Raw genomic sequence first — 25,022 nt, 5'->3', positions numbered from 1 at the left:
GTATTACTATGCACTATATTGGGATTTTTACCTAGCTATACTATATTAGAAACTTATTTATCTATATTCTCTATGTTTTGTATTTTTAAATAAGTATCTAGGTTTTTTCTTACAAGTTATGTAGATTGCTCACACCCAATTATTAATGCCTTCAATTAAGGGATTCAATTATATCATTTTCTTTTCTTCCCCTCTCCTCTTCTCTCTCCTTTTTGTTTACATTAAAATCCCTCAATCTACGCCAAGAATCTCCATCTTCTCTCTTCCCACTATTGCCGATAGCTTTATATTATTAAAATAATTATCAATTGCATCGTTCTTTTGCTGGGAGACTGGACAACACTAAAAATGAAGAAATATTCAGGAATTATATGATAACTGTATTATAATTATATTTGAATTGTATCAGATACATCAATGCCTAAAATATAATTGCATCATACTTGTATCACAATTGTATCTAACTTGTATATAGTATATTAATACCCAAAATAATACCTGATACAATAAATATATAATTATCATATATTTGTGATACAAACTGCGAAATTCTTTACGAACTCACAACGACTCGTAACAATATACAATGAATATATAATTATCATATATTTGTAATACAATTTCTTCAACAATTATGATGCATATACAATTATAATACAATTGCGATACATTTTTGAAAAATTATGATGCAATTATGATCTTCATCTTCTTCAAGTTTCAATCACAACTCTACATTAAAAATATAATATAATTGTATTATAATTGTATTAGTATTATATCAAGTATTATTTTGGGTATTGATGTATCATATACAAGTCACACACAATAAAGATTTTAGAAAGAAAGAAAAAAAAGATTCAAAATTTACTCACAACTTGATTCTTGAGCAATATTTCGTATTTCGTTTGCATTGTATCAATAAGAAAGAGAGATTTTGGGTGATTAGTAAGAAAGAGAAAAATTGGGTTTGAAAAACTTTGGAAAAGGAAAAGAATCGACAATTTTTGGTGGATAAGTATAAAAAAAAATTAAGAGAGATTTTGAGTGATTATTAAGAGAGAGAGAAAATATTTTTGAAATCCTTTGGAAAAGGAACAAAATATTAAATGTAGGTGTTATTGGAAATGGGGGTGGGTGTCATGTAACTGATATGCTAAATTTAAGGGATCTTGAAATTTTTTCTTTTTTATGATTTTGTATATAACTTGTAAATATAGATATACAAAGTAATTAATAAGGAACCTAAATAAATGTGGTAAATATGTTTCTATTATAGTATAGTTAGGTAAAAGCCTCATCTATATTGGGATGGGCTAGATTCATAACACCGATGAAGTAAGCTAAATTTGGAAAAGTTAATTTTAACAAAAACTAAATTGGAATTTTCAAAAGAATTGGTTAGGTGATTCAACACACTTAACCAAATTATTTCTTTTTTTTTTGTTAGATCACAGCTCCATATCATAACACTCTCGAATTTCTAAGCCATCGCGTTTAAGAGCCTCTTTATTTTTCTTTGTTCATATTTTGAAAAATAAAAAATAATACTCTTATATTTTTTATGGAAAGCGACAATGAAAGACAAAAAAAGAAAAAAGAAATACAAAAATGTGAATAAGCATAATTGAATTAGCAGAAATGGGCCTAAGTTACTCCCCAGACAATTGACACCTCAATAGCAGAGCCCAACTGAATTTGGGTAATCCCAAAAACCATAACATCATTTCCAATTGGAGAAAACTACATAGTATAGTTGCTTCAAAAAATAATAGTCTACAAAAGGTATATTTTTATATATTAATATATAGTATACATATAATATACATAAATTTTTGTATATTTGGCTAGTGAATCTAAATATTTTTTGCCGACCGGTCAAATGTATGACTTGCCCTAATATTTCGGCCCAAGAAAAAATGCAAAACCTCCAAAATGGTACCAAAAAAAAAAAGACAAATTGTGCTTTAGTCCCTGATATTTTTGATAAATTTCGAGTTTGGTCTCCATAATATCTGTTCAAGCATATTTAACCTTCACTTATCCTTCTACTTGTCAATCGTCACAAATTAAATGAATTAAAGCTGTTAAATCATTTAATTATTCCTGTGTTATGTTAAATTAGTATTGTTACTCCAAATTTGACGACTAATATAGTCATAAAAATAATATAAATATAACATATGTAAAGAGACAAAAAAAAATAGAATTTAATTAATTCAAGGTAAATATGCTTATAGAAGTATCACAAGGACCAAAATCAATATTTACTCTCAACCGAGGGATCAAAAGTGCAATTATCTAAAAAGAAATGTCTGCTTTCACTAAATGGTTTTCATACTTAATCTTCATTGGAGGAATTTAGTCCAAAAATGCAAAGTATTGTAGCAAAAAATATCACAGTAAAACAAAAATAAAAGAAAAAAGGAGAGAATGTAGAGAGTAAAGGGCAACCCGGTGCACTAAGTCCCGTTATGCGCAGGGTCCGGGGAAGGGCCGGACCACAAGAGTCTATCGTACGCAGCCTTACCTGCATTTCTTCAAGAGTATGATACACAAATCAACATTGTCTAATTACAAAGAATTCTAGTTTCTATGCTTCCTCACTAGAGTTTCCTAAATTGGTAATAGGACCTTTAAACCAATGTCTAGCACTGAAGATCCAAGAAGAAACAACAAGAATGAGAAGGCCACCGACCGCGACAGGAGTATAGTTGAGAGTTTGATCTGTAATAGGGTATGCAACAGGCAAAGAGAAGAGTACAGAAATGAGTGCAACCCAAAATATTGCAACCCAACCTACAACGAGCCCATAGCTTCCCAAGTTAAAAGGACCTGGAGTGAAAGACTTTCGAGCTAGAGTCACTCGAAATAGGATTGGCAAGGCATAAGCAATATAGAGCCCAATTGTTGCTATCGATGTCATGGCTTGAAATGCTACCAAGCTTCCAAGAGACTATAATTGAAATAGACCAAAAAAAGAAGTATTAGTAGGTGGAAGGGCGCGAAACAAACAAACTTATGAATCAAGAAAACATATTAGGTAATCAGTAGTGTTGATTCTTGATATGAAATGTTTGTTCCTATTTTACTTAGGTTTCTGTTTGGAGTATGAAAATTTTGTACCGTCAATGCCATGCAAAATGCTATAAAGGCCGACATCCAGACTGCATTTAGTGGAACCTCTTGCTTGTTTACTTTATGCCAGAACGACGAATATGGCATCGCTCCATCTCTGGAGAATGCATAAGCCATCCTGCAAAACATATTTTCATCAGTAGCTCTTCTAAAGAATCTGAGCATAAACGGGGATAATCTCTGATCAAGCATATTTACCTCGAGTTGCTAGTTAGTGAGCTCATACCACAAAAGAATACGGCAATAGCAATTACACCTAAGCAAATGATTCCACCAACACCACTGCCGTATCTATTCTTGAATGCATCGTAAAAGATTTGAGCAATAGCATAACCCCCAGAATCATTGTTTTTATTCAATAGATGCGGGATATCTGTAACTGCGAAGGTTATACCAAGTATATAAGCCCAGCCAGCAAGAACTGATATGCCAATAGCACTTACTATTCCTTTTGGCCCATTCTTATCTGCATTTTTCGTTTCTTCTGTCTGCAAAACAAAATCAATAGAGAAGAACAAGATTTAAAATCTACTCGCAATCACTTTGAACCAGAAGTTGCTAAGAAGGAAAAGTAAGCAGAACTCACCATATGAGCAGAAGCGTCATAACCTGTCAACGTATACTGGCTCATAAGAAGTCCGAGGACGAAGATGTAGAGGTTATTGTTAATTCCATCCCCATTGTCAGTATTGAAATTAGTAAACACAAATTTAGCGCTGGCTCTTTCTGTTGAGACCATTGGGATCAAAATCATAAGAAGAAAGACACCTGTAATAATCATTAACTCAGAGCTGAGAGAACGCAAAATTCCGTAATATTTTGAGGTCGAACAGAGAAAAGAAGGACTACTTCAATGTACCTAAAACATTCCATGCAGCGGCTAGTTGTCCAAAGAAGGACAACCATGAGATAGGAAGACTGTTTAATATAGCATGTAAAAGCAGAATTCCACCGTGGAGTGCGATAACAACGTATTTAGAGGCTTGGTATCCACCTCCATTTAATCCACCAGTGCTAAGGAGAATCATCACCTGAACTAACTGCGCCAAGGAAAAATCTATACTTGCCGTGACAGCCCACTGCAATCAAAGTGTCCGTTATTGTTTAGAGTGGTTCAATTTTACACAATGAAGCAGCTAAATCCAGTTGAGACACTAAAGTTATGAATGGAAATATGAGTAATTCTTCATGATACCTGACCAACAATGTTAAACCTGCACATGAAAAGGAAAGGAGTTTTACTGAGAAGGAGGCAACATGAAAAGAAGCCATCATTTTTATCAAAAAATAACTTATGACTACTGACTGTAGCACAACAAACACAGGTATGAGCTGACAGAAGAGTGTACTATTTATGCTGATGACTTAGAGAAACACAGTATAGCTTAACATGAATGATCTCATAGTCCATTAAGTTTAATGTTGAAAGTCAGTAGATGATAGACATTTTTCTGTCTTTCCCCCTGTTTTATTTATTGTCTTTTTGCCCTCCTAGCCAATGAATCTCCTAAGAAATTTAACGGCTAGCGGCCTTGAACTGAAACTAGCACATACAGTTAAGGAACTTATTGACAATTTAGGCCCTAGAGCAGCTGCAATGTTTCCGTAACATTCACTCTCGTTGTCAAAAATCAAAACCATATTTGAATTGTGCATTTCTCACACTATGGATTGCAGAAGAACAGCGTTTTGCTGAAATCAAGCATAACTATGGATTGGGTTATTGTTTCCAAAATGCAAAGTAGGTTAATCAGATCAGCAATCAATCAATCAAATATGCCTCAAAACCAAACTAGTTGGAGTCAACAACATGAATCCTCTATGTATTCGGCTCCATTTGGACCCATTTCATCCCAATACATAGAGGAATCATTACTATGAGATGTCTCATAAGTTGACTACTTTAACATTGACCGTGAACCTACTACAATTCTCCTCCCTTATCAGCACTTGGGAACAGCCGTGGAGTTAAATACAAGTTCACATATTTGTAAGATTAATCAAATCAAATCAAGCTAAAGCAAAAGGCCCGAGCTTCAATCAACACAAAAAGCTTGTTTGTGCTAGCCAGTAGCCTGTCAACTAAGGGTGGAATACCAGTGCTATGCTTGACTTATTTTTTCTTTGATAACGGGGAAATTCCGAGTGCCAGTGGTGCGTGGTTCAAAACTCGGTGGATAATGGGCACATCCTTGATTAACACTAAGAGTAGTTGTAAGGACAGTGAAACTATGCCCTTCTAAACAGTAAGCAGACAAACATGTTAAAAACTTCACAATCTAATGTGCTAAGAAATTGCAACTTGCTCTCCTCTTCAGATAAACGTGAAATATACTCTTATCTTATAAACCAGACAGTTTAAAATTGACAACTCCAAGATAACAACAAGCTGAATCCTACTAGAATTGAGGAAGTCCAAGAACTGAAAGCTGTATGATCATAGGACCAGAGAAAGGCCAAAAATGGTCTTCAACAACAACAACAGCAGACCAAGTGAAGTCCCACAAGTAGGGTCTTGGGAGCATAGTGTGTCCGCAGACCTTACCTCTAGCTTGGGAGGGTAGAGAGGCCGTATAATAGAAACAAGTAGTACCAACATGAAGTGCCAGAAAGATATTCACATCCCAATTTATGTCTTATTAATCCATTTCAAAAATAATACTATAACACATTTCTTTATTTAAAAACAAGTTAACTTTGAACTTGTGTGAGAAGCTTGAAATAAGTCACATAAATTGAAATAAAGTGAGTATGAAACAGTGCAAAGACTAAACAGGAAAACAAAAAAAAATAATTACCAGCCAGTGATCCAAGAAGCAAAAGGTGCCCAACTTGGACCAGCAAGCTTAGCACTCCAATAATAAAGACCCCCAGAAGTTGGATAAGAAGAACAAATCTCAGCCATTGATAATCCAACAAACATAGTAAAAGCACCAGCAACTAGCCATCCATAAACATAAGAAATTGGCCCACCAAAATTCAAACCAGTTCCCATCAATGTGTTTAATCCAGTAAGCACTGATACAACAGAAAACGAAAACGCAAAATTCGATAACACCCTAAAATCCAAAAAAAAAAAAAAAAAATCATAAGTAGAAATGTCTAAAATATAAGAAAATCGAAAATTTTAGAATTTTGTTTAAAAATCTGAAAGTGGGTATTTACGAAAGATTGCGGTTGAGTTCTTGTTTGTATCCTAGCTCGTGAAGACGTGCATGGCCTGAATCAATTTCTGATTTTTCCACTTCGAAACCCATAGTTTTTTTTTTCCACTGCAACTTTGCCTTCTTCACAATCCCTTTTTTTTCTTCAGTTTAGGAATTTTGAGAAATAAATCTATAAATGGAAGCTGGATTTTTCAGATATATATATAGAGAGAGACAAAGATTTACAGTCAAATGGCAAATCAGAACTGTGCAAATGATTTTTGTTTATTTGATTTTGGTATTTTAGTGGTTTGTTGTGAAGTGTGAAGAGCAGAGTATGGTCAAAGAAAGAAAACAGAAAGTGCGATAAATGTAGGGAAAGATTTGAACGCCTTATGTTATTGGTGACGTAAGTTGACAGTAGAGACCCATGCTGTATTTTATTTGTATGAGCTCATAATTACAAGATCGGAAATCATTTGAATTATTGGAAGCAATGATTTTCTTTGGTAAGAATATTCTCAAATCCTAGTTGTCTTTAGTTAAAAAAGAAAAATATAGAGTTTTATTGTTATTATTTTTAAAATTTTCATTTCGGTGGTTATACTTTACTTGAATCGATGGTTTATCAGAAATAATTTTTCCAACTTTACAAGTTAGAAATAAGATATGTGTACACATTATCATTCTCACACTCACCTGTGGGATTATACTGGGTATATTATTATTGTTGTTATTTATTCGATATCTGCATTGAGATCTAATTAAATTTGAATTCGCGCCGAAAAATCTTATATTGGAGTAATCTGGATTCGCGCCAATAAAGTCTCACATTATGAGTAAAGTGATTCCTAATAAAGGCGACCCAATACTCAAGGCTCGAACATGAGATCTCTTGTTAACAATGAAGTACTACTGACAATTCCACCACAACACTTATTGTGATAAACTTTATAATTACCATTCTTCTGGATTTACATTCTAATAATTTTATAAAATTAATATATATATATATATATATATATATATATATATATAATTTACTTTGTCCTGCATTTAAGTTACTTTTTGGATTTCCTCCACAGGATAAATTTTGTTAATCTCACTTGAAATAATTTTAAGTTACTAATGATATAAAATCTCAATTGGGGGTTGTTGGCATTTGGGAAAGTCAAGAGGGACTGTATGTACTGCTGTTGCAAAATACTCCTTTTTTTTGTTCAACGGCACGTGCAAAATTGTCAGATTCAATATTATGGAATTTAAAAGATACCTTCAAATCTGATTAACCTTTTCTTTATTTTCATAAAGGAGCTTTATTTTATTATTAAATTTTTGAGTATATCAATAAATATGATATCAAACTAAAGAGTAAGAGATAAACATTTTCCTCAAACCTTATCCTATACAATTACCTCATATATGTGTGAAGAATTTTACTATATAAATATAAATATTAAATTTAGAACCTAAAAGTTTAAATGGTCAATGAATTTAGTGGTAATTTTTTATTTGTAAAATTCATATTACCTCTGCTAACACATTAGTTAGTGGGGCTAACATAGAGCATGCCCTTTATGTTAGTACTAGTACCAATTCACAACATAGAAGTTCTTTTTTTAGTAAGAAGAAAATCCAATCATTTGACTCTAATACTCCTAATAATAGTTTCCTTAAAGTGTATATTTGAGGTTATTCTATTTTTGGCTAGACCTAAAATTGGGACCTAACTATACATTAGGCCACGTCACTTCCGTCTTGTCTCTAAATAACCGTAGTTTGTCCTACACGAAATTACAAACATTTTCATAATGGCATTTTATTTTTATTTTAAAGGGCCATTATCATCTTATATGTTATATGAAAGCTATAGGTTGTCAATTATACTCAACATTATTCAAAAGGGAATTAAACAACAACATACCCAGTATTATCCCACATCGTGGGTCTGGGGAGGGTAGTATGTACGCAAATCTTACTCTATCTTGTGAGGATAGAGAGATTGTTTCCAATAGACCATCGGCTCAGGAAAGTATAAACACCACATTAATGAAAATATAGACAAGGAGGGACAATACAAAAAAGTCATATAAGAATAGAATAAAAACAACAAGACAGTAATGTGATCAACAAAGAAAGAAACAACGGTTAGTCATACAAACCTACTACCAACAGAAAGCAAGATTGGGTGTCAATACTACTGTTATGAACACTCTAAACTACCTATTCTACTGCCCTAACCCTCGACCTCCATACCTTCCTATAAGGGTGGCATGTGGGTCGGGCCCGATCCTATGTGGGCTTCGCGGGCTCGGTCCTAAGTGGGCCTATCCTAGACGGGCCGGTCCTAAGCGGTCCCGGGCTTCGCGGGCTTCTTGTTGGAACTGGATTTACATTCTAGTCATTTTATAAAATTAAAAAAAATAAAAAATAAATAAAAAATAATATATATATATATATATATATATATATATATATATATATATATATAAATAATTTACATTGTCCTGCATTTAAGGTACTTTTTGGATTTCCTCCACAGGATAAATTTTGTTAATCTCACTTGAAATAATTTTAAGTTACTAATGATATAAAATCTCAATTGGGGGTTGGCATTTGGGAAAGTCAAGAGGGACTGTATGTACTGCTGTTGCAAAATACTCCCTTTTTTTGTTCAACGGCACGTGCAAAATTGTCAGATTCAATATTATGGAATTTAAAAGATACCTTCAAATCTGATTAACCTTTTTTTTATTTTCATAAAGGAGCTTTATTTTATTAATAAATTTTTGAGTATATCAATAAATATGATATCAAACTAAAGAGTAAGAGATAAACATTTTCCTCAAACCTTATCCTATACAATTACCTCATATATGTGTAAAGAATTTTACTATATATATATATATACAAATATTAAATTTAGAACCTAAAAGTTTAAATGATCAATGAATTTAGTGTCAAATTTTAATTTATAAAATTCATATTATGGATTCACCTATGCTAACACATGAATCAGTGGGGCTAACATAGAGCATGCCTTTTATGTTAGTACTAGTACCAATTCACAATAGGGTGGGTATCGGTCGGTTCGGTTCAGTTTTGTAAAATTTAGATTCGGCTTTCGATTTTTGATTTTAATAAGCAAAACCGAAGCATAATAATTTCGGTTCGGTTCGATTTATTCATGTTCGGTTTGGTTTAATAGGTTCGATTTTTCGATTTCAAATGGCAAAAATATATAGTACGAAACAACGAAAATAGATTACTGCTGACAGAAAAAGACAAAAATATCTTACTGAGTTACTCCGGCTACTGATACATAATGTGACGGGAACTTCCAAAAAGATTGACACAAAATATCCTACTTACTATGTAGAGGTAGAACAAAAATAGAGAAGTTTAGACCGCACGAAAAATCAAGTTATTAGCTAACTGAAACTGATTTTAGAATTCAGTAAGTTGTGCACTGCTCAACCCTATTTCTCGACTTAAAATTCAATTGTGAGACAAAAATGCTATACAACATTTTTTGCAACCACCTAGCTAATTATGTCGTCTTTTGGACAGGATAATCACAAGTGTTGAGCAATATCTCACGATAACTCTAATATCTTGGACAGGATAATCATAAATTAAGCTAATAAATAATTTTCCTCACCAAATAATTTAAACTTTCAAATCAGTAGACACTCATTCAATTTGGTGAAAAGCAATCCGAGTAAACAGTAATTAAGTCTAAATATGCTGGCTCAAAATTATTCTTTTCTGAATATATTAATACATGAACGGAAACTAAAGTTGTGTTTGTGTTAGAATATCCAATGGATTGGGCTTCTTTAGGTTGAGAATTAGTTTTGGGCTTTAAGACTAAGAAAGAGTAACACTGTAAGGGACTAAGAGTAAAAAAAATCGATTTTTCGGTTTAATCGAAAATCGAACCGTTAAAATCGAATACCGAACTTTTTAAAATTATAAACCGCAAACCGACCGAATAAATCGAAAAATCAAAATCGAATAAATCGAAATACTCGGTTCGACCGATTTTTTTGGTTCAGCCAGTATTATGCCCACCCCTAATTAACTCATAGAAGTTCTTTTTTTAGTTAGAAGAAAATCCAATCATTTGACTTTAATACTCCTAATAATAGTTTCCTTAAAGTGTATATTTGAGGTTATTCTATTTTTGGCTAGACCTAGAATTGGGACCTAACTATACATTAGGCCACGTCACTTCCGTCTTGTCTCTAAATAACCGTAGTTTGTCCTACTCGAAATTACAAATATTTTCATAATGGCATTTTATTTTTATTTTAAAAGGTCATTATCATCTGATATGTTATATGAAAGCTATAGGTTGTCAATTATGTTCAACATTATTCAAAAGGGAATTAAACAATAACAACATACCCAATATTATCCTACATCGTGGGGTCTGGGGAGGGTAGTATGTACGCAAACCTTACCCTACCTTGTGAGGATAGAGAAGTTGTTTTCAATAGACCCTCGGTTCAGGAAAGTATAAGCACCACATTAATGAAAATATAGACAAGGAGGGACAATATCAAAAAGTCATATAAAAACAGAATAAAAACAACAAGATAGTAATGTGATCAACAAAGAAAGAAACAACGGTTAGTCATAAAAACCTACTACCAACAGAAAGCAAGACTGCATGCCAATACTATTGTTATGAACACTCTAGACTACCTACTCTACCACCCTAATCCTCGACCTCCATACCTTCCTATCAAGGGTCATGTCCTCGGTCAGCTGAAGTTGTGCCATGTCTTGCTTAATCACCTCTCCCCACCTCTTCTTTGGCCTACCTCTACCTCTTCGTAGGCCCTCCAATGTCAACCTCTCACACCTCCTCATCGGGGCGTCTGTACTCTTCCTCACATGACCAAACCACCTAAGTCGCGCTTCTCGCATCTTGTTCTCAATAGGGGCTACACCCACCTTGTCGCGAATAACCTCATTTCTGATCCTATCTAACCTGGTGTGATCGCATATCCATCTCAACATCCTCATCTCTGCTACCTTCATCTTCTGGACATGAGCGATCTTGACTGGCCAACACTCAACCCCATACAACATCGTTGGTCTGACCACCACTCTGTAGAACTTACCCTTAAGTTTCGGTGGCACCTTCTTGTCACACAAAATACCAGAAGCGAGTCTCTATTTCATCCATCCCGCCCCAATACGATGTGTGACATCTTCATCAATCTTCCAATCTCCTTGAATAATAGACCCAAGGTACTTAAAACTCCCTCTCCTAGGGATGACCTGCGAGTCCAACCATACTTTCCCTTCCCCTCCTTGAGTTTTGCCACTGAACTTACACTCCAAGTATTCTGTCTTGATCATGCTCAACTTGAAACCTTTAGATTCCAAGGTTTGCCTCCATACCTCTAATTACGCGTTCACACCGTCTCGCATTTCATCAATCAATACAATATCATCTGCAAATATCATGCACCACGGCACCTCCCCTTGGATGTGGCGCATCAGTACGTCCATCACCAGAGCAAACAAAAAAGGTCTGAGTGCCGACCCCTGATGCAACCCTATCAAAACCGGAAAATGGTCTGAGTCCCCACTCACCGTCCTCACTCGGGTCCTTACTCCATCATACATGTCCTTAATCAACCTAACATAGGAAACATGTACACCTCTAGCCTCCAAACATCTCCACAAAACCTCCCTTGATACTTTATCGTACGCCTTTTCTAAGTCGATGAACACCATATGCAAGTTCTTCTTTCTCTCCCTATACTGCTCTATCAATCTCCTAACAAGATAGATGGATTTTGTAGTCGAACACCCTGGCATAAACCCAAACTGATTCTCGAAAATAGACACACTTCTCCTCACCCTAAGCTCTACCACTCTCTCCCAAACTTTCATAGTATGGCTAAGCAGCTTGATACCCTGATAGTTATTGCAATTTTGGATATCACTTGTTCTTGTATACAGGAACCACCGTGCTCCACCTCTACTCTTCAGGAATCTTCTTCGTTCTAAACATGACATTAAATAACCTAGTGAGCCACTCCAAGCCTTCCTTGTCCACACTCTTCCAAAACTCTACCGGAATTTTATCTGGCCCGGTCATTTTGCCCCTGCTCATCTTACACATAACCCCCTCAACTTCATCAACTCGAATCTGCCTACAATACACAAAGTCACAACGACTCCCTGAGAGTTTCAAATTACCCAGTACAATGCTCTTGTTCCCCTCCTCGTTCAAGAGACTATGAAAATAGGTCTGCCATCTACGACGGATAAGCCCATCATCCAACAAAACTCTACCTTCTTCGTCCTTGATGCACTTCACTTGGTACAAGTCACGCGCATTCCTTTATCGCGCCTTGGCTAACCTGAAAAACCTCTTATCCCCACCTTGGCCCTCGTATTCCTCATACAAATGACTAAAAGCTGCAGTCTTGCCCGTCGTAACTACTAGCTTTGCCTCTTTTTTAGTGTTACACCTTGTGCGTCTCAAGGTGACTTATGAATATGATACTTGTTAATCATGATTGAAATGATTTTAAAGTCATAATATGTCTATATATGATGTTTGGATAGAAAATATGAAGTTTGGAAAAAATTGGATTAAAGTTACAGAAAAACCGATTAAGGATTTGCCTTGTAACAGAGCGTTTTGAGAAATAAATTTCATGTGCTATATGAGGTCTTTTGGGACATATTATATATCAAATTGAAGGTCTTGGAATGTAGTTTCCAACGCTCTTAACCATTCATTTATACGGCACCCGGATAAAAAGTTATAAGCATTGGAACAAAGGCCAATCATAGGGTACCAAGTAGCACCTTTTTTACTTTTTAAAAAAATGGGATATATACATACCATCTCGTCTCTTTCTCCATTTTTCCAGAGAACACACCCAAATAACACCCTTAACTTTACTCTTAATCTCTCTCCAAGAGCTTCAAACAAGATTATCATCCCGGACACGGAATCAAGAAGCGTTAACATTAAAACGATCCCTATGACGTAAGTGTCGCTATATTGCCTCTTTTTTTCTTTATAGTTTGAGTTTTGGAAGGTATTTCATAATTAAGAAAACGTGTACTTTATGTATTTAAGTTTTTAAATATCAAGGAATGTTGATAAATTTGTTTCCTAATAGTTAGAACTCACGGGACGGTGATCGGAAGGCGTGAGTTCGAATTATTTGACTTGTAGTGGACTTTTTTGTGGGTTGTGTCGTGTTGCCTTTGGGCTGTATATTTTTATACTGTTTAATGGAGTTTTGGAGGGAAAATAGTGTGGAGAAACACCACATAATAACAGAATGGTGGGCTAGTCGTTCGTCGTTACATTTTATTTAGTTGTTTGACACTACTTTGGTTGTCGTTCTATGTATGAAGTGATTAGGGTGTGTTGGGATGTTTTGTGGTATATTGTGATGAATATAAGGTTGAAAAATGATTCTTACATGTTGTTATTGTTGTTGTTGGTATATGGTATTGGAAGAGGGCCTAGTTACAGAGGAGATGCTGCCCAAATTTACGTAAACGAGCTACTAGTTTAAGTTGTGAACTTAGCCTTTACTCAGCACTGCTTTCCTTATGATGTGGTAGATTGGGTTGAGTTGTTTGAAGAATTTCTTGGAAGGTATTAAGGACTCAATGGAGTTAAGGTATGTTAAGGCTATCCCTCATTTCCTTTTTGGCATGATCCGTACGATACAAACGAAACGAGCAAATACGCAACTTTCATAAATGACTCTATTCATAGAAATACTAGAGATGTCTATATTATTGATTCCCCATGTGTCTTATTATTCTATCACATGTTCATGGGTCTCAGAAATATACCCAAGTTGATAGAGTTTATTTCATGATATTAATCAAAGGCATAGTGATCTTATGACATTTTGAGAAATCTTATTAATGTACTTCTTATGCATTTCATTCATGTATACAAGTACATTGACCCATGACCAGATGGCATTATATACGTGTATATTATATGTATATGGGATATGGGAAAAGGCTATGGCGTTATATACGCACCACCACCTGATCAGCTGGTATACGTTGATGATTTTGCCCACAGTGGCTGAGATGATATGATGGAATGCCCTCAAAGGCTTGATGATGTTATGTACGCATATACCTATGCATGGTATGGCATTTATACGCACATGCATGATATTATAAATTTTTATGATTCACAGAGCTATTCAGAATTACAAGTTGATTTCTTTACTCCATGTTTCTTTCATGTCTTTTATATACTACTATCATGCCTTACATACTCGGAACTTCATTTGTACTGACGTCCCTTTTGCCCGGGGATGCTGCATTTCATGCTCGCAAGTCCCGATAGACAGATTGAGAGTTTTACAAGTAGGCTATCAGCTCAGCGAAAGATGTTGCTCAATTTGCTCTGGAGTTGCTTATTTGGTCAGTATGATTTGGATGTGTATTGTTTAGTATGGTAGGGCCTTGTCCCGGCCTTTATGATATTTATCTACTCTTAGAGGCTTGTAGACATATGTCATGTACGTAAAAAATTGTATGGCCTTGTCGGCCTATGTTTAGTGTACGAGTGATCATTTTGGTCTTATAGGCCCAAGTTGGTATTACATGTTTTATTCTAGTTATCTTACGGAAGCCTTTCCGTCTCATTTACGTATGATAGCATGATACAAAAAGATACATTATGTTGGTACTCGGTTGAGTAAGGTACCGGGTGCCAGTCGTAGCCCATCGGTTTGGGACGTGACAGAAGGGGTATCAGAGCAGTTCTGTCATAGGGAGTCTACAAGTCGTGTCTAGTAGAGTCTTGTTTATGGGTGTGTTGTGCACCACACTTATAAGCAAGAGGCTACATGACATTTAGGACTGTCACTCTTTCTTCTTACTCTAGATCGTGTGGTAGAGCTCAGTTGTAATAAATTCAAATTCCTAAATTCTATTTTATTCGTTATACAACGACATCTACATCCAAAAAGACAGTTGGTAAGAGATTGAATGTGGTTGTGAAAGAGTTGAGTCAGAGGAACTCGATTTTGCATCATGCTTGTGATGAGTAAATGTAAGGCCTTCGGTAGATATGTGTGTACTACGACGTGTGAGCCTCTTGATAAGGAGCCCTAAGGCATGAATATCTATCTACCATTATGGTATAAAGCAACGAGAGAATCAGAAGGTAGATATAAGTTTCAACAAGTAAAAGAAGTTAGATGAAGAAGGATACGAGGTACCCAGTTAGTGAAGATTATCTGTATTTACAATTCAGGCAGAGAAATATAAGCATTCTGAGTTACTTTCAACAATAACAAAGATATATTCACTTGATAACACCCATTTCAGTTATGCCCTGTGGGAGCTAACAGATATAATTTAAGAGAAGGATGGGATATCGGCATCCAGCTGGGGTTAGAGTAACCCAAAATTATGGATGGATTGTTATCATTAGCTCATATTTTCGAGAGATATTGCAAACGTGGTAATGGTTTTCCTTGTGAGACACCCAGATGGTGCACTCTAGAATAGTACAATCAAATATGAATACTAGAATGTTTAGAAATTTCAGAAGATTGGCATTGGAATCCTAAAAGAGATAAATATTTACCTTTGTATGGCTCTCGTCCCTAGTAAAGAGAGAGTGTTAGGCGACCCGAAGAGCCAGTAAGTTGAATCAAGGGGGGCTAAAAGTGAAAGAATATTTTGAAGAAGTTTTCATCATAATGTGATAAACAGAAATATTAGCAGGAGAATAAGAAGAAATTAAATGAAGCATTATAAGTAAGATGTGATAACTGGATGATAACGGTAAATCAAAATATGAGTGGACTACAAATTCTATAGTCAAGTGAAGGAAAAGACAAGAAGTTACATGCCTTGAGACGATAAAGGAGTATAAGCCATAAAGTCATGTCCCCATTTCGAGAAATGAGTTGGTGACTCATACGTGATTACCAGAAGAAAAAGTTAGACCCCCAGAGTAATAGAAATTAGTATGGGCTAGTGAATAAGATAAACTAAACTTGAATTCGGGACCGAAGGATTTGATAATAGCTGACATTGTGAGAATTTCAGAGATTGTGTTCCGGGCGATAATTGAATGGACAACAGAAGAATAGCTTTTAAAGGTCATCCAGAAAGACGTTTCGCTAAAACAAGCGATGTGAGAAGAGTTAAGCGTAAGGGACTAAGTGTGCCAGTTACACTAGGTGTCACCTTTGTGTGTAAGAAATTAAATTATCCCTGGTACAGAAGAGTTACCGTAAGGCAAGTAAGAGTTCGTGAAGATGTGAAAAGACGCCAAATATGAAGAGGTGAAACATTTATAGGTAAATCTTCATAGCAATAAATATTAGTACTCCCCTAAAGGGGGCAAGATGGTAGGATATGGTATTAAGTCAGAGTTATGTGGTTAAGGTAACTATGGAATAGTAAAGGAAGAATGTGGTAAAAAGGTGAAAGGAATGAGATTGCATTTATTCAGATCCTACGGATATGATATGACTCCAGAACATTATGTAAGCATGACGACGGGGAGAGGCAGTAAGGGTTCCATCACTAGATGTTATTAATAAATAAGTACAAATGAACACTGAATACATAATAGCCAGTGTGCGGGGTAAGTTAAGACAAAAGATATAACCCAAGAGAGATTACGCATAATATAGATATGAGAATGGACTAACGTGTAGTTAGTAGTTAATTCAGGAAGAGCCTAGCCATGGTTAAACAAGAGGATACAGACAAATCAGCAGGTTGTGCAAGATAAACATAGTGAAACCCAACATAGGGAATTCAGTCTCGCAAATATAATGACATTGTAATCCTTGAGAAATATTCAGATAGGAGTTGGAGTAATTAAAGGTAACGTATAAGTGTTACGGAAATAAGAGAGAGTGCCACTAAGGAGACAATCAAAATTTGATTTTAGAAGTAACCCTACGAGAACAAGGGCACAAAGGTATATAACTTAGGATATTTGTAGGCGAGTAAGAACATCAAAAATTCCTTCAGGTATACAATATAACAAGCTCGTAACTTTACAAGAGCCAGAAGGTCTCCTTAAGTACTACAAAGAAAGACTATTTGAGGAAATAAGGAAGAAGGCTTCAACTTAAGCATAGTGACATAAGGAAGAAATGGTCTTGTAACAACAGTCTCACAACAACATTGTATGCACTCCATAAGAAAGTGGCACCTATCGTGGCTAATGAACAGGAAGAAAAAAAAAAGATGATATTTTGGCTATACATCGCCCTCTTGACCTCCAAGAGCATAGTGACCCCCAACTCATACGCTTTAGCTTCTGTCAAGGCTCCCCACTTCATCCTATGTTGGCTATACATCGCCCTCTTTCTCCTCTTCCTCCTCTTCCTCGTGATCTCAAGGCCATGACCAGGAGCCTATGAAGGGTCGAGAGGTTCTCACTCGGGATGACCTTACAATCCGTGCAAAGACTTCTATCGTACTTCCTGTAGAGTAAATAATCAATCTAAGTCTCGGCCACCGAACTCCGGAAGGTGACCAAGTGCTCCCTCTTCTTCGGAAAACTCGAGTTTTCTATCACCAAATCAAATGCTCTAGCAAAGTCTATCAGAGACGTTCCTCCTCCATTTCTATCTCCAAAATCAAAGCCAACATGCACATCATCGTATCCCCCAGACGTCGTTCCAATGTGGCCGCTGAAATCTCCTCCTATGAAAAGCTTCTCGGTATGCGAGATAGCATGCACCATCTCATCCAAATTCTCCCAAAAACGCCTCTTGACTTCCTCATCCAAGCCTGCTTGGGGTGCGCACGCACTGATTATGTTCGAAGTAAAACCTCCAAGAACTAGCTTATAGTCATCAACTTGACATTCACCCTCCTAACCTCCACAACTAGTTCACGGAGGTCCTTATCAACTAAGATACCTACCATGTTCCTGTCCACCACCCTCCGAGAATATCAAAGTTTGAAACTGCTCACACCCCGCCCCTAGTTCCTATGTTCCAAGACCCCACTCTCAGCCTAGTAGCTCCATTAGCCCTCAAAAGGGAATTAAACGTGCTTCATAATATTGTTGGTAACTTGTCCTTCGAACGCATCGAGATAAGACAGCAACTAATTTAAATACATTACTACGTCAAAAATTTATTACCAGATTAAATCAACTAATCATGTCTATCAAATTTTTGTGTTAATTAAGATGAACATGACAAATTTAACACCAGTTTGCATGGTTGAATGAGTTACAATTTTATGCATCAAATTATCAACTCATACATAATTCCTACGTACACGAACCATCAACTTTTAATCACATTCTAAGCATTCTAGAATACTACGACGACGACAATAATAACAATAACAACAATAATAAAAGCAATTATATCTCAGCCTGAAACAAGTTGGGATCGACTATATAAAACCTTAGTGAACATATTTTTCCGATTAAAATTCATCTCAGACAAGCATTATCAACAACAACAACAACAATAACAATAACAATAACAACAATAAACCCAGTATAATCCCATATGTGGGGTTTGGAGAGGGTAGTGTGTTTCGCGGATCATACCTCTACCTTGACAAGGTAGATATGTTATTTCTTATAGACCCATGGCTCAAGAAAAGATGAAAAAAGAAGCAGTAGCAACAATAAGAAAATAAGATAACCGAAGCTAAAGAAACAATAGCTAGTAATAGAAATCTAAGAATAAAAAAAATACAAAACTAACACTAATACTATTGGTACAAAAAAGAAAAACGCTTGACTATCTGCAAGCCTTCTACCCTAATTAATTCTCGACCTCCACACCTTCCTATCACGCAAGCACTAGGAATAGGAAAATAATGACACGTCGTATAAAAACAAGGAACTAGGAATAGGAAAATGCCCGACTAGTACTGCTACTACTGGTATCCGATTTTTTTTTTGTGAACAGATAGTCTATCAGAAATAGTCTCTCTATCTTCACAAGGTATAAGTAAGATTTGCGTACATAGTATCATCTCCATACCTCACTTGTAGGATTATACTGGATATATTATTATTGTTGTTGTTGTTATTGTATTCGGTCCGTATTGAGGTTTGACTAAATTCGAGTTCGCGCCGAAAAATCTCATATTGGGGGTAACCTGGATTCGCGCCAAAAAAGTCTCACATTAGGGAGTAAAGCCATTCCTAGTAAAGGCGACTCAATACGTAAGGCTCAAACTTGAGATCTTTTATCAACGATGGATGACTACTTGCTACTTGCTGCTCCGCAATAATCCTTATTGTGATAAAATTTTATAATTATAAATTTATAATTGTTCTGAATTTACATTCTAGTCGTTATATGCAAAACAATATAATTTACTTTGTCCTGTATTTAAGGTAACTTGTTGGATTTCCTCCATAGGATAAATTTTGTTAATCTCACTTGAAATAATTTTAAGTTACTAATGATATAAAATCTCGATTGGGGGTTGTTGGCATTTGGGAAAGTCAAGAGGGACTGTATGTACTGCTGTTACAAAATACTCCATATTTTTTGTTCAACGGCACGTGCAAAATGGTCAGATTCAATATAATGGAATTTAAAAGATTCCTTCAAATCAAATTAACCTTTTTTTTATTTTCATACAGGAGCTTTATTTTATTAGTTAAATCTTTTGAGTACATCAATAAATTACGATTTCAAATTAAAGAGTAAGAGATAAACATTTTCCTCGTACCTTATCCTATATAATTACCATATATTATATTACCAACCTATTTATACAACAATAACACAGTAAATCATATTCCACCAGGAATAATTTCCTTGAAAAACATTTCACTACATGAATTTAGCCGAATTCAATAGTTTTAGCAATATATATATATATATATATATATATATATATATATATATATATTAAATATGTACAAATATTAAATTTAGAAGCTAAAAACTCAAACGGTCAGTAAATTCAGTGACAATCCCGAGCTCGTAAATTCAAATTATGAAATAACTTCTGCTAATTAACACATACTCCCTGCGGTCCACAAAAAGTGATCATTTTACCTTTTTATTTTGGTCCAAAATAAGTGTACATTTACATAATCAAGAATGAATTAATTTTATTTTTCTAAAATTTGCCCTTATTTACATATTTTAATGTGTCAAGATAATAATTATTTAAGGTTAATTTAGTAAATACATATTTTGTTTCTCTATGAATTCATATTTTCTTAACGAGCGTTCCAAAGGTAAAATAAGGATGAAGTATTAATTTAGTGGGGCTAAACAAAACATGCCCTTTATTTTAGTCCTAGTACCAATTCACAACATAGAAGTTGCTCATTTTAGTTGAAGAAAATTCAATCATTTGTCTTTTTTTTTTTTTTTTTTTAAATCCCTCCCAAAATTCAATCATTTGTCTTTAGTACTCCTAATAATAGTTACCTTAAAGTCTATATTTGAGGTCATTCTATTTTTGGCTAGACCTAAAATTGGGACCTAACTATACATTAGGCCACGTCACTTTTTGGTCTTTACACAGCAAATATGGAGTAAGGGGAGTTTGCTTTATTTAGTTATATATACCTGAAGTACAAATTGTGTTTTTTGACAAGTTTAGTTTCAAATAAGAATTTAGGGTACTAAAATAGTATTAAGTGAAGTATTCAAACTATTCTCGATATGTTTAACACACCCTAATAATTATTTCATCAATAAAATTAATTATCGACAGATATAGGACAAATTCTGTAGGTTCAGTTGAATTCATTATTTTTTACTTTTATTATGTATACATATGTTAAAAAATCACTGTTATTTACTACTGGTTATTTACTACTGATCCTAAATCTTGAATTTCCAAAGAGTTTGTCCTACACGAAAATACGAACATTTTCATAATGGCATTTAAAATTTATTTTGAAGGGTCATTATCATCTGATATGTTATATGAAAGTGTATAGGTTGTCGATTATATTCAACATTATTCAAAAGGCAATTATACGTGTATCGGACGCATCGAGATAAGACATCAACTAATTTAAATATATTACTACACGTCAAAATATTATTACCAGATAAAATCAACTAATCCAGTGTATCAAAATTTTGTGTTAATTAAGATGAACATGTCATATCTAACTTGTCTAACTCAAGTTTGCATGGTTGAATGAATTACACTTTTATGCATCAAATTATCAACTCATACATAATTCCTACGTACACGAACCATCAAACTTTTAATCACATTCTAAGCATTCTAGAATACTACGACAACAATAATAACAACAATAAAAGCAATTACATTTCGGTGTTAAACAAGTTGGGGTCGGCTATGTAAAACCTTAGTGAACATGTTTTTCCGATTAAAATTCATCTAGACAAGCATTATCAACAACAACAATAAACTCAGTATAATCTCATAGGTGGGGTCTGAGGAGGGTAGTGTGTTAAACGGACCATAACCCTACCTTGAGAAGGTAGAGATGTTATTTCTTATAAACCCATGGCTCAAGAAAAGATGAAAAAAGAAGCAGTAGCAACAACAAGAAAATAAGATAATCAAAGCTAAAGAAACAATAGCTAGTAATAGAAATCTAAAAATAAAAAAATACAAAACTAACACTAATACTACTGGTACAAAAAAAAAACTCGACTATCTGCAAAACTTCTACCCTAATTAATTCTCGACTTCCACACCCTCCTATCAGGTAAGCACTATACAACCCAAAAAAAAGAAAAAAAAAGCCTAAGAGCATTAAAAATACTTATATTTCCTACTGGCATAAAAATCTCTATCAAGGAATTCTAAAATATGAAAAGTTTTTTTTTGGCAAAAATGGAACAACAAGAGCGGAGAAGAAAAGTATGTACCAGCCAGTAATCCAAGAAGCAAATGGGCCGAAGTAATTTCCAGACAATTTAGCACTCCAATAGTAAAGCCCAGCTGAAGTTGGATAAGCTGAACATATTTCAGCCATGGCCAGGCCCACAATAAGTGTCATTAAGCTAACTATGGGCCAACCATAAACAAGAGTTATAGGCCCACCAAAAGTTAAGGCCTGATTATACAATGTGGATATGCCCGTAAGAACTGATACAATGGCGAATGTAAATGAGAAGTTCGCAATGAACCTGTTCAAACAGATATGTCGAGAATTTAGATCATCTCCAAATTTAATAAATTCATTAAATATTCACAAAGAATATAAAAATTTTCAAGAAAGTCCGTATCATTCTATATTTGAGAAATACCCTGCTCAAGCCATTGAAATTTGAATCATGGAGAATTATCGGAAGAAAAGAATCAAGAGAGCAAACACAATTGTACCCGTAAAGATTCATCGATAAAATTATTTTTCTCTTTTAAAAAAGCATATTCAAACAGATGCGACATTAGGTGAATTTTTCTAATTTGCATAAACTTCTATGGATAAAATTACTCAAAAGATGTGTTGGTAAAAGGTAGTGAGCAGTCGGTAGGTTAGTTGAAATGCGCACAAGTTGTTCTGGAATACCTATTAATAAATAAATCAAAACAAATAAAGAAGAAACTATAGACAAATTAGATTTATATTTTACAATCTATATCATGTTCTAAGATTTTAATTTTTATCAGCCCCTGTCACTATCAGAGGAACTTCTGTCAAGGACTTAAGGTTCAAGAAAATACCTATCTGCCTTTTCATTGTCAAGGTTCAAGAACTAAATATTTAATTTTTTTTCATTAATACTGAGGGAATCAATTGGAGCCAATCAAACCAATTTTTGGGTAAAACTTAGATTTCAAATCTATGGCAATTCAGAATAATTACCCCTTGATATGGCCAAGAAGAAGAGAAAAGCCTGCTTCTATGGTTCCACTGAAATATTAGTTTCAACTCGAATTATGTACTAATTATATGAAGAAAATATCACATTCATTCTAAATTCACAGACTCTATATTTTGACAGAAAATGTAAATTAAGAAGAAACAATAGAAAGAAGAGATAAAAATAAAAATAAAGAAGGAACTTACGAAAGGCCACGATAGAGTTCTTGTTTGTAACCCAATTGTCTGAGACGAGAGTCATCACTTGTAAAAATTTTGTTTTGATTATCATCATTAATAACTTCATGATAAGCAAGTCGATGATAAGAACCAGCTGATGATAATGCTGAGCCTTCTGCTTTCATCTTTTTTCCTCTATCTTTGTTTTAGTTAATTTCTTGAACCAATGATCAATACTCTCTCTCTATATATATATTTGGTCCCTCCCATTTGGTTTAATTGGCATGTGCCAATTAACTTGGTTGTCAAAGGTTCTGGGGGGCCAATAAGTTTGGTATATCTAACTGGTCCAAGAGAAAAGTGGTCTGTGATGAAAAATAGAGATGGTAACAAGTCTTTTCATAAAATATACTATAAAGTATCATATGAACTACTAAGGGTGGCAAGTGGGCCGGTCCAGGCCCGGGATCACGGGCCAAATGGGCTAAATGGGTCAGGATAATTTGGCCTGGTTTTAGTGGGTCTGGGCCGGTCCTATGATTTGGGACCGTTAGGCCCGGGACCATTTAGCCCGCTAGGGACCGGATCGGTCCCTTAGCGGGCCAAACGGTCCCAACGGCTATATTTTTATTTTTTATTTTTTTATTTTTAAAATATAGCCGTTGGCTATTTATAAAAAAGTCATTTAACCCCCCAACTTTGTTTTAACCTCAAACTTTTTATACATTTAATATATATATATTATACTATACTATATATAAGATGTATATATATATATCATTTAACCCCCCAACTTTGTTTTAACCCCAAACTTTTTATACATTTAATATATATACTATACTATACTATACTATACTATATATACATCTTATATATAGTATATAAGATGTATATATAGCTTATCGAATATAGCTTATTACTTATATCGATATATATATATATATATATATATATATATATATATATATATATATATTCTTAGGTCACAATTCTATAATAAAATTTACAAAACATTGTCTTAGATATTTTTTTTAGCATCATTTTGTCTCTAATATCTATTTTATTTTATTATTTTTAAATATGTGGGGCCCGCTTAGCCCGCGGGCCGGGACTGTTTAGCCCGGGATCTAACGGTCCCGGTCCCTACAAAAAGCCCGTTTAGTCCCGGGCCCGTTAAGCCCGGGACCAGCCCACTTGTCAGCACTATGAACTACATTGTATTGTATTGTTTGATTAATACGATATTTGGATAGATTGTATCGTATCATGTCGTTTCATGATGTCACACCAATAAAATAAAGAACGGAAAAGGTCTAAATATGCCCTTTGTACTATACAAAATTAAGAACATTTGTCCTTCGTTAATACTTAACTCAAAAATGTTCTTACTGTTACATAGTTGGTTCATATATGTCCTTAAAGTTACACAGTTGGCCCATATATTCCCTTTTCGAAACGGAATCCACCCAAACTAACTAGTTCTTTCGTTAATTGAATTAAAGTATATTACAAACATTATTTCCTTTTTATTAGTACATTTTTTTCTTGACTTTTCTCTTTTCTTTCTCATGAATTCCTATTACTAAGAAAATTCTCCCATAAGACCCCATAAAATTCTCCCATCAAGTTTCAATTTCACTGGCCCTCTAAATAAATAAAATTAAATTATTCCAAAAATTATGATTTAAACTTTAAAATAATAAAAATATTTCAACATTTAACAATACTCAAAAGACCAAAATATTTAAATTGTTTCCATAAAGATAATTTAA

At 34.4% G+C, this 25,022-nt stretch overlaps 1 protein-coding gene across 3 annotated transcripts; it reads right to left on the bottom strand.

Moving 5' to 3' along the window:
* Positions 1-2,316: 2,316 nt before the first annotated feature.
* Positions 2,317-23,473, bottom strand: LOC104091023 (amino-acid permease BAT1 homolog). 3 transcript variants are annotated; one of them, XM_009596276.4, is made up of 8 exons: positions 23,278-23,473; positions 22,133-22,393; positions 4,331-4,349; positions 3,995-4,214; positions 3,722-3,903; positions 3,334-3,623; positions 3,124-3,253; positions 2,317-2,953 (listed from the first exon to the last, which is right to left on the bottom strand). In XM_009596276.4, exons 1-8 carry the CDS (start codon positions 23,433-23,435, stop codon positions 2,591-2,593), a joined length of 1,623 nt encoding a protein of 540 aa, XP_009594571.1. In that variant the 5' UTR covers positions 23,436-23,473; the 3' UTR covers positions 2,317-2,590. The 3 variants fall into 3 exon arrangements, with proteins under 3 accessions (XP_009594571.1, XP_009594577.1, XP_070043312.1); XM_009596282.4 differs by lacking the exons at positions 22,133-22,393; positions 23,278-23,473 and adding exons at positions 5,934-6,194; positions 6,301-6,681; XM_070187211.1 differs by lacking the exons at positions 22,133-22,393; positions 23,278-23,473 and adding an exon at positions 6,301-6,672.
* Between the last annotated feature and the right edge of the window lie 1,549 nt (positions 23,474-25,022).

The sequence above is a fragment of the Nicotiana tomentosiformis genome, chromosome 10 (genome assembly GCF_000390325.3).
Source record: "Nicotiana tomentosiformis chromosome 10, ASM39032v3, whole genome shotgun sequence".
Taxonomy (NCBI): Eukaryota; Viridiplantae; Streptophyta; class Magnoliopsida; order Solanales; family Solanaceae; genus Nicotiana; species Nicotiana tomentosiformis.
This window is presented reverse-complemented; position numbering and strand designations above follow the sequence as displayed.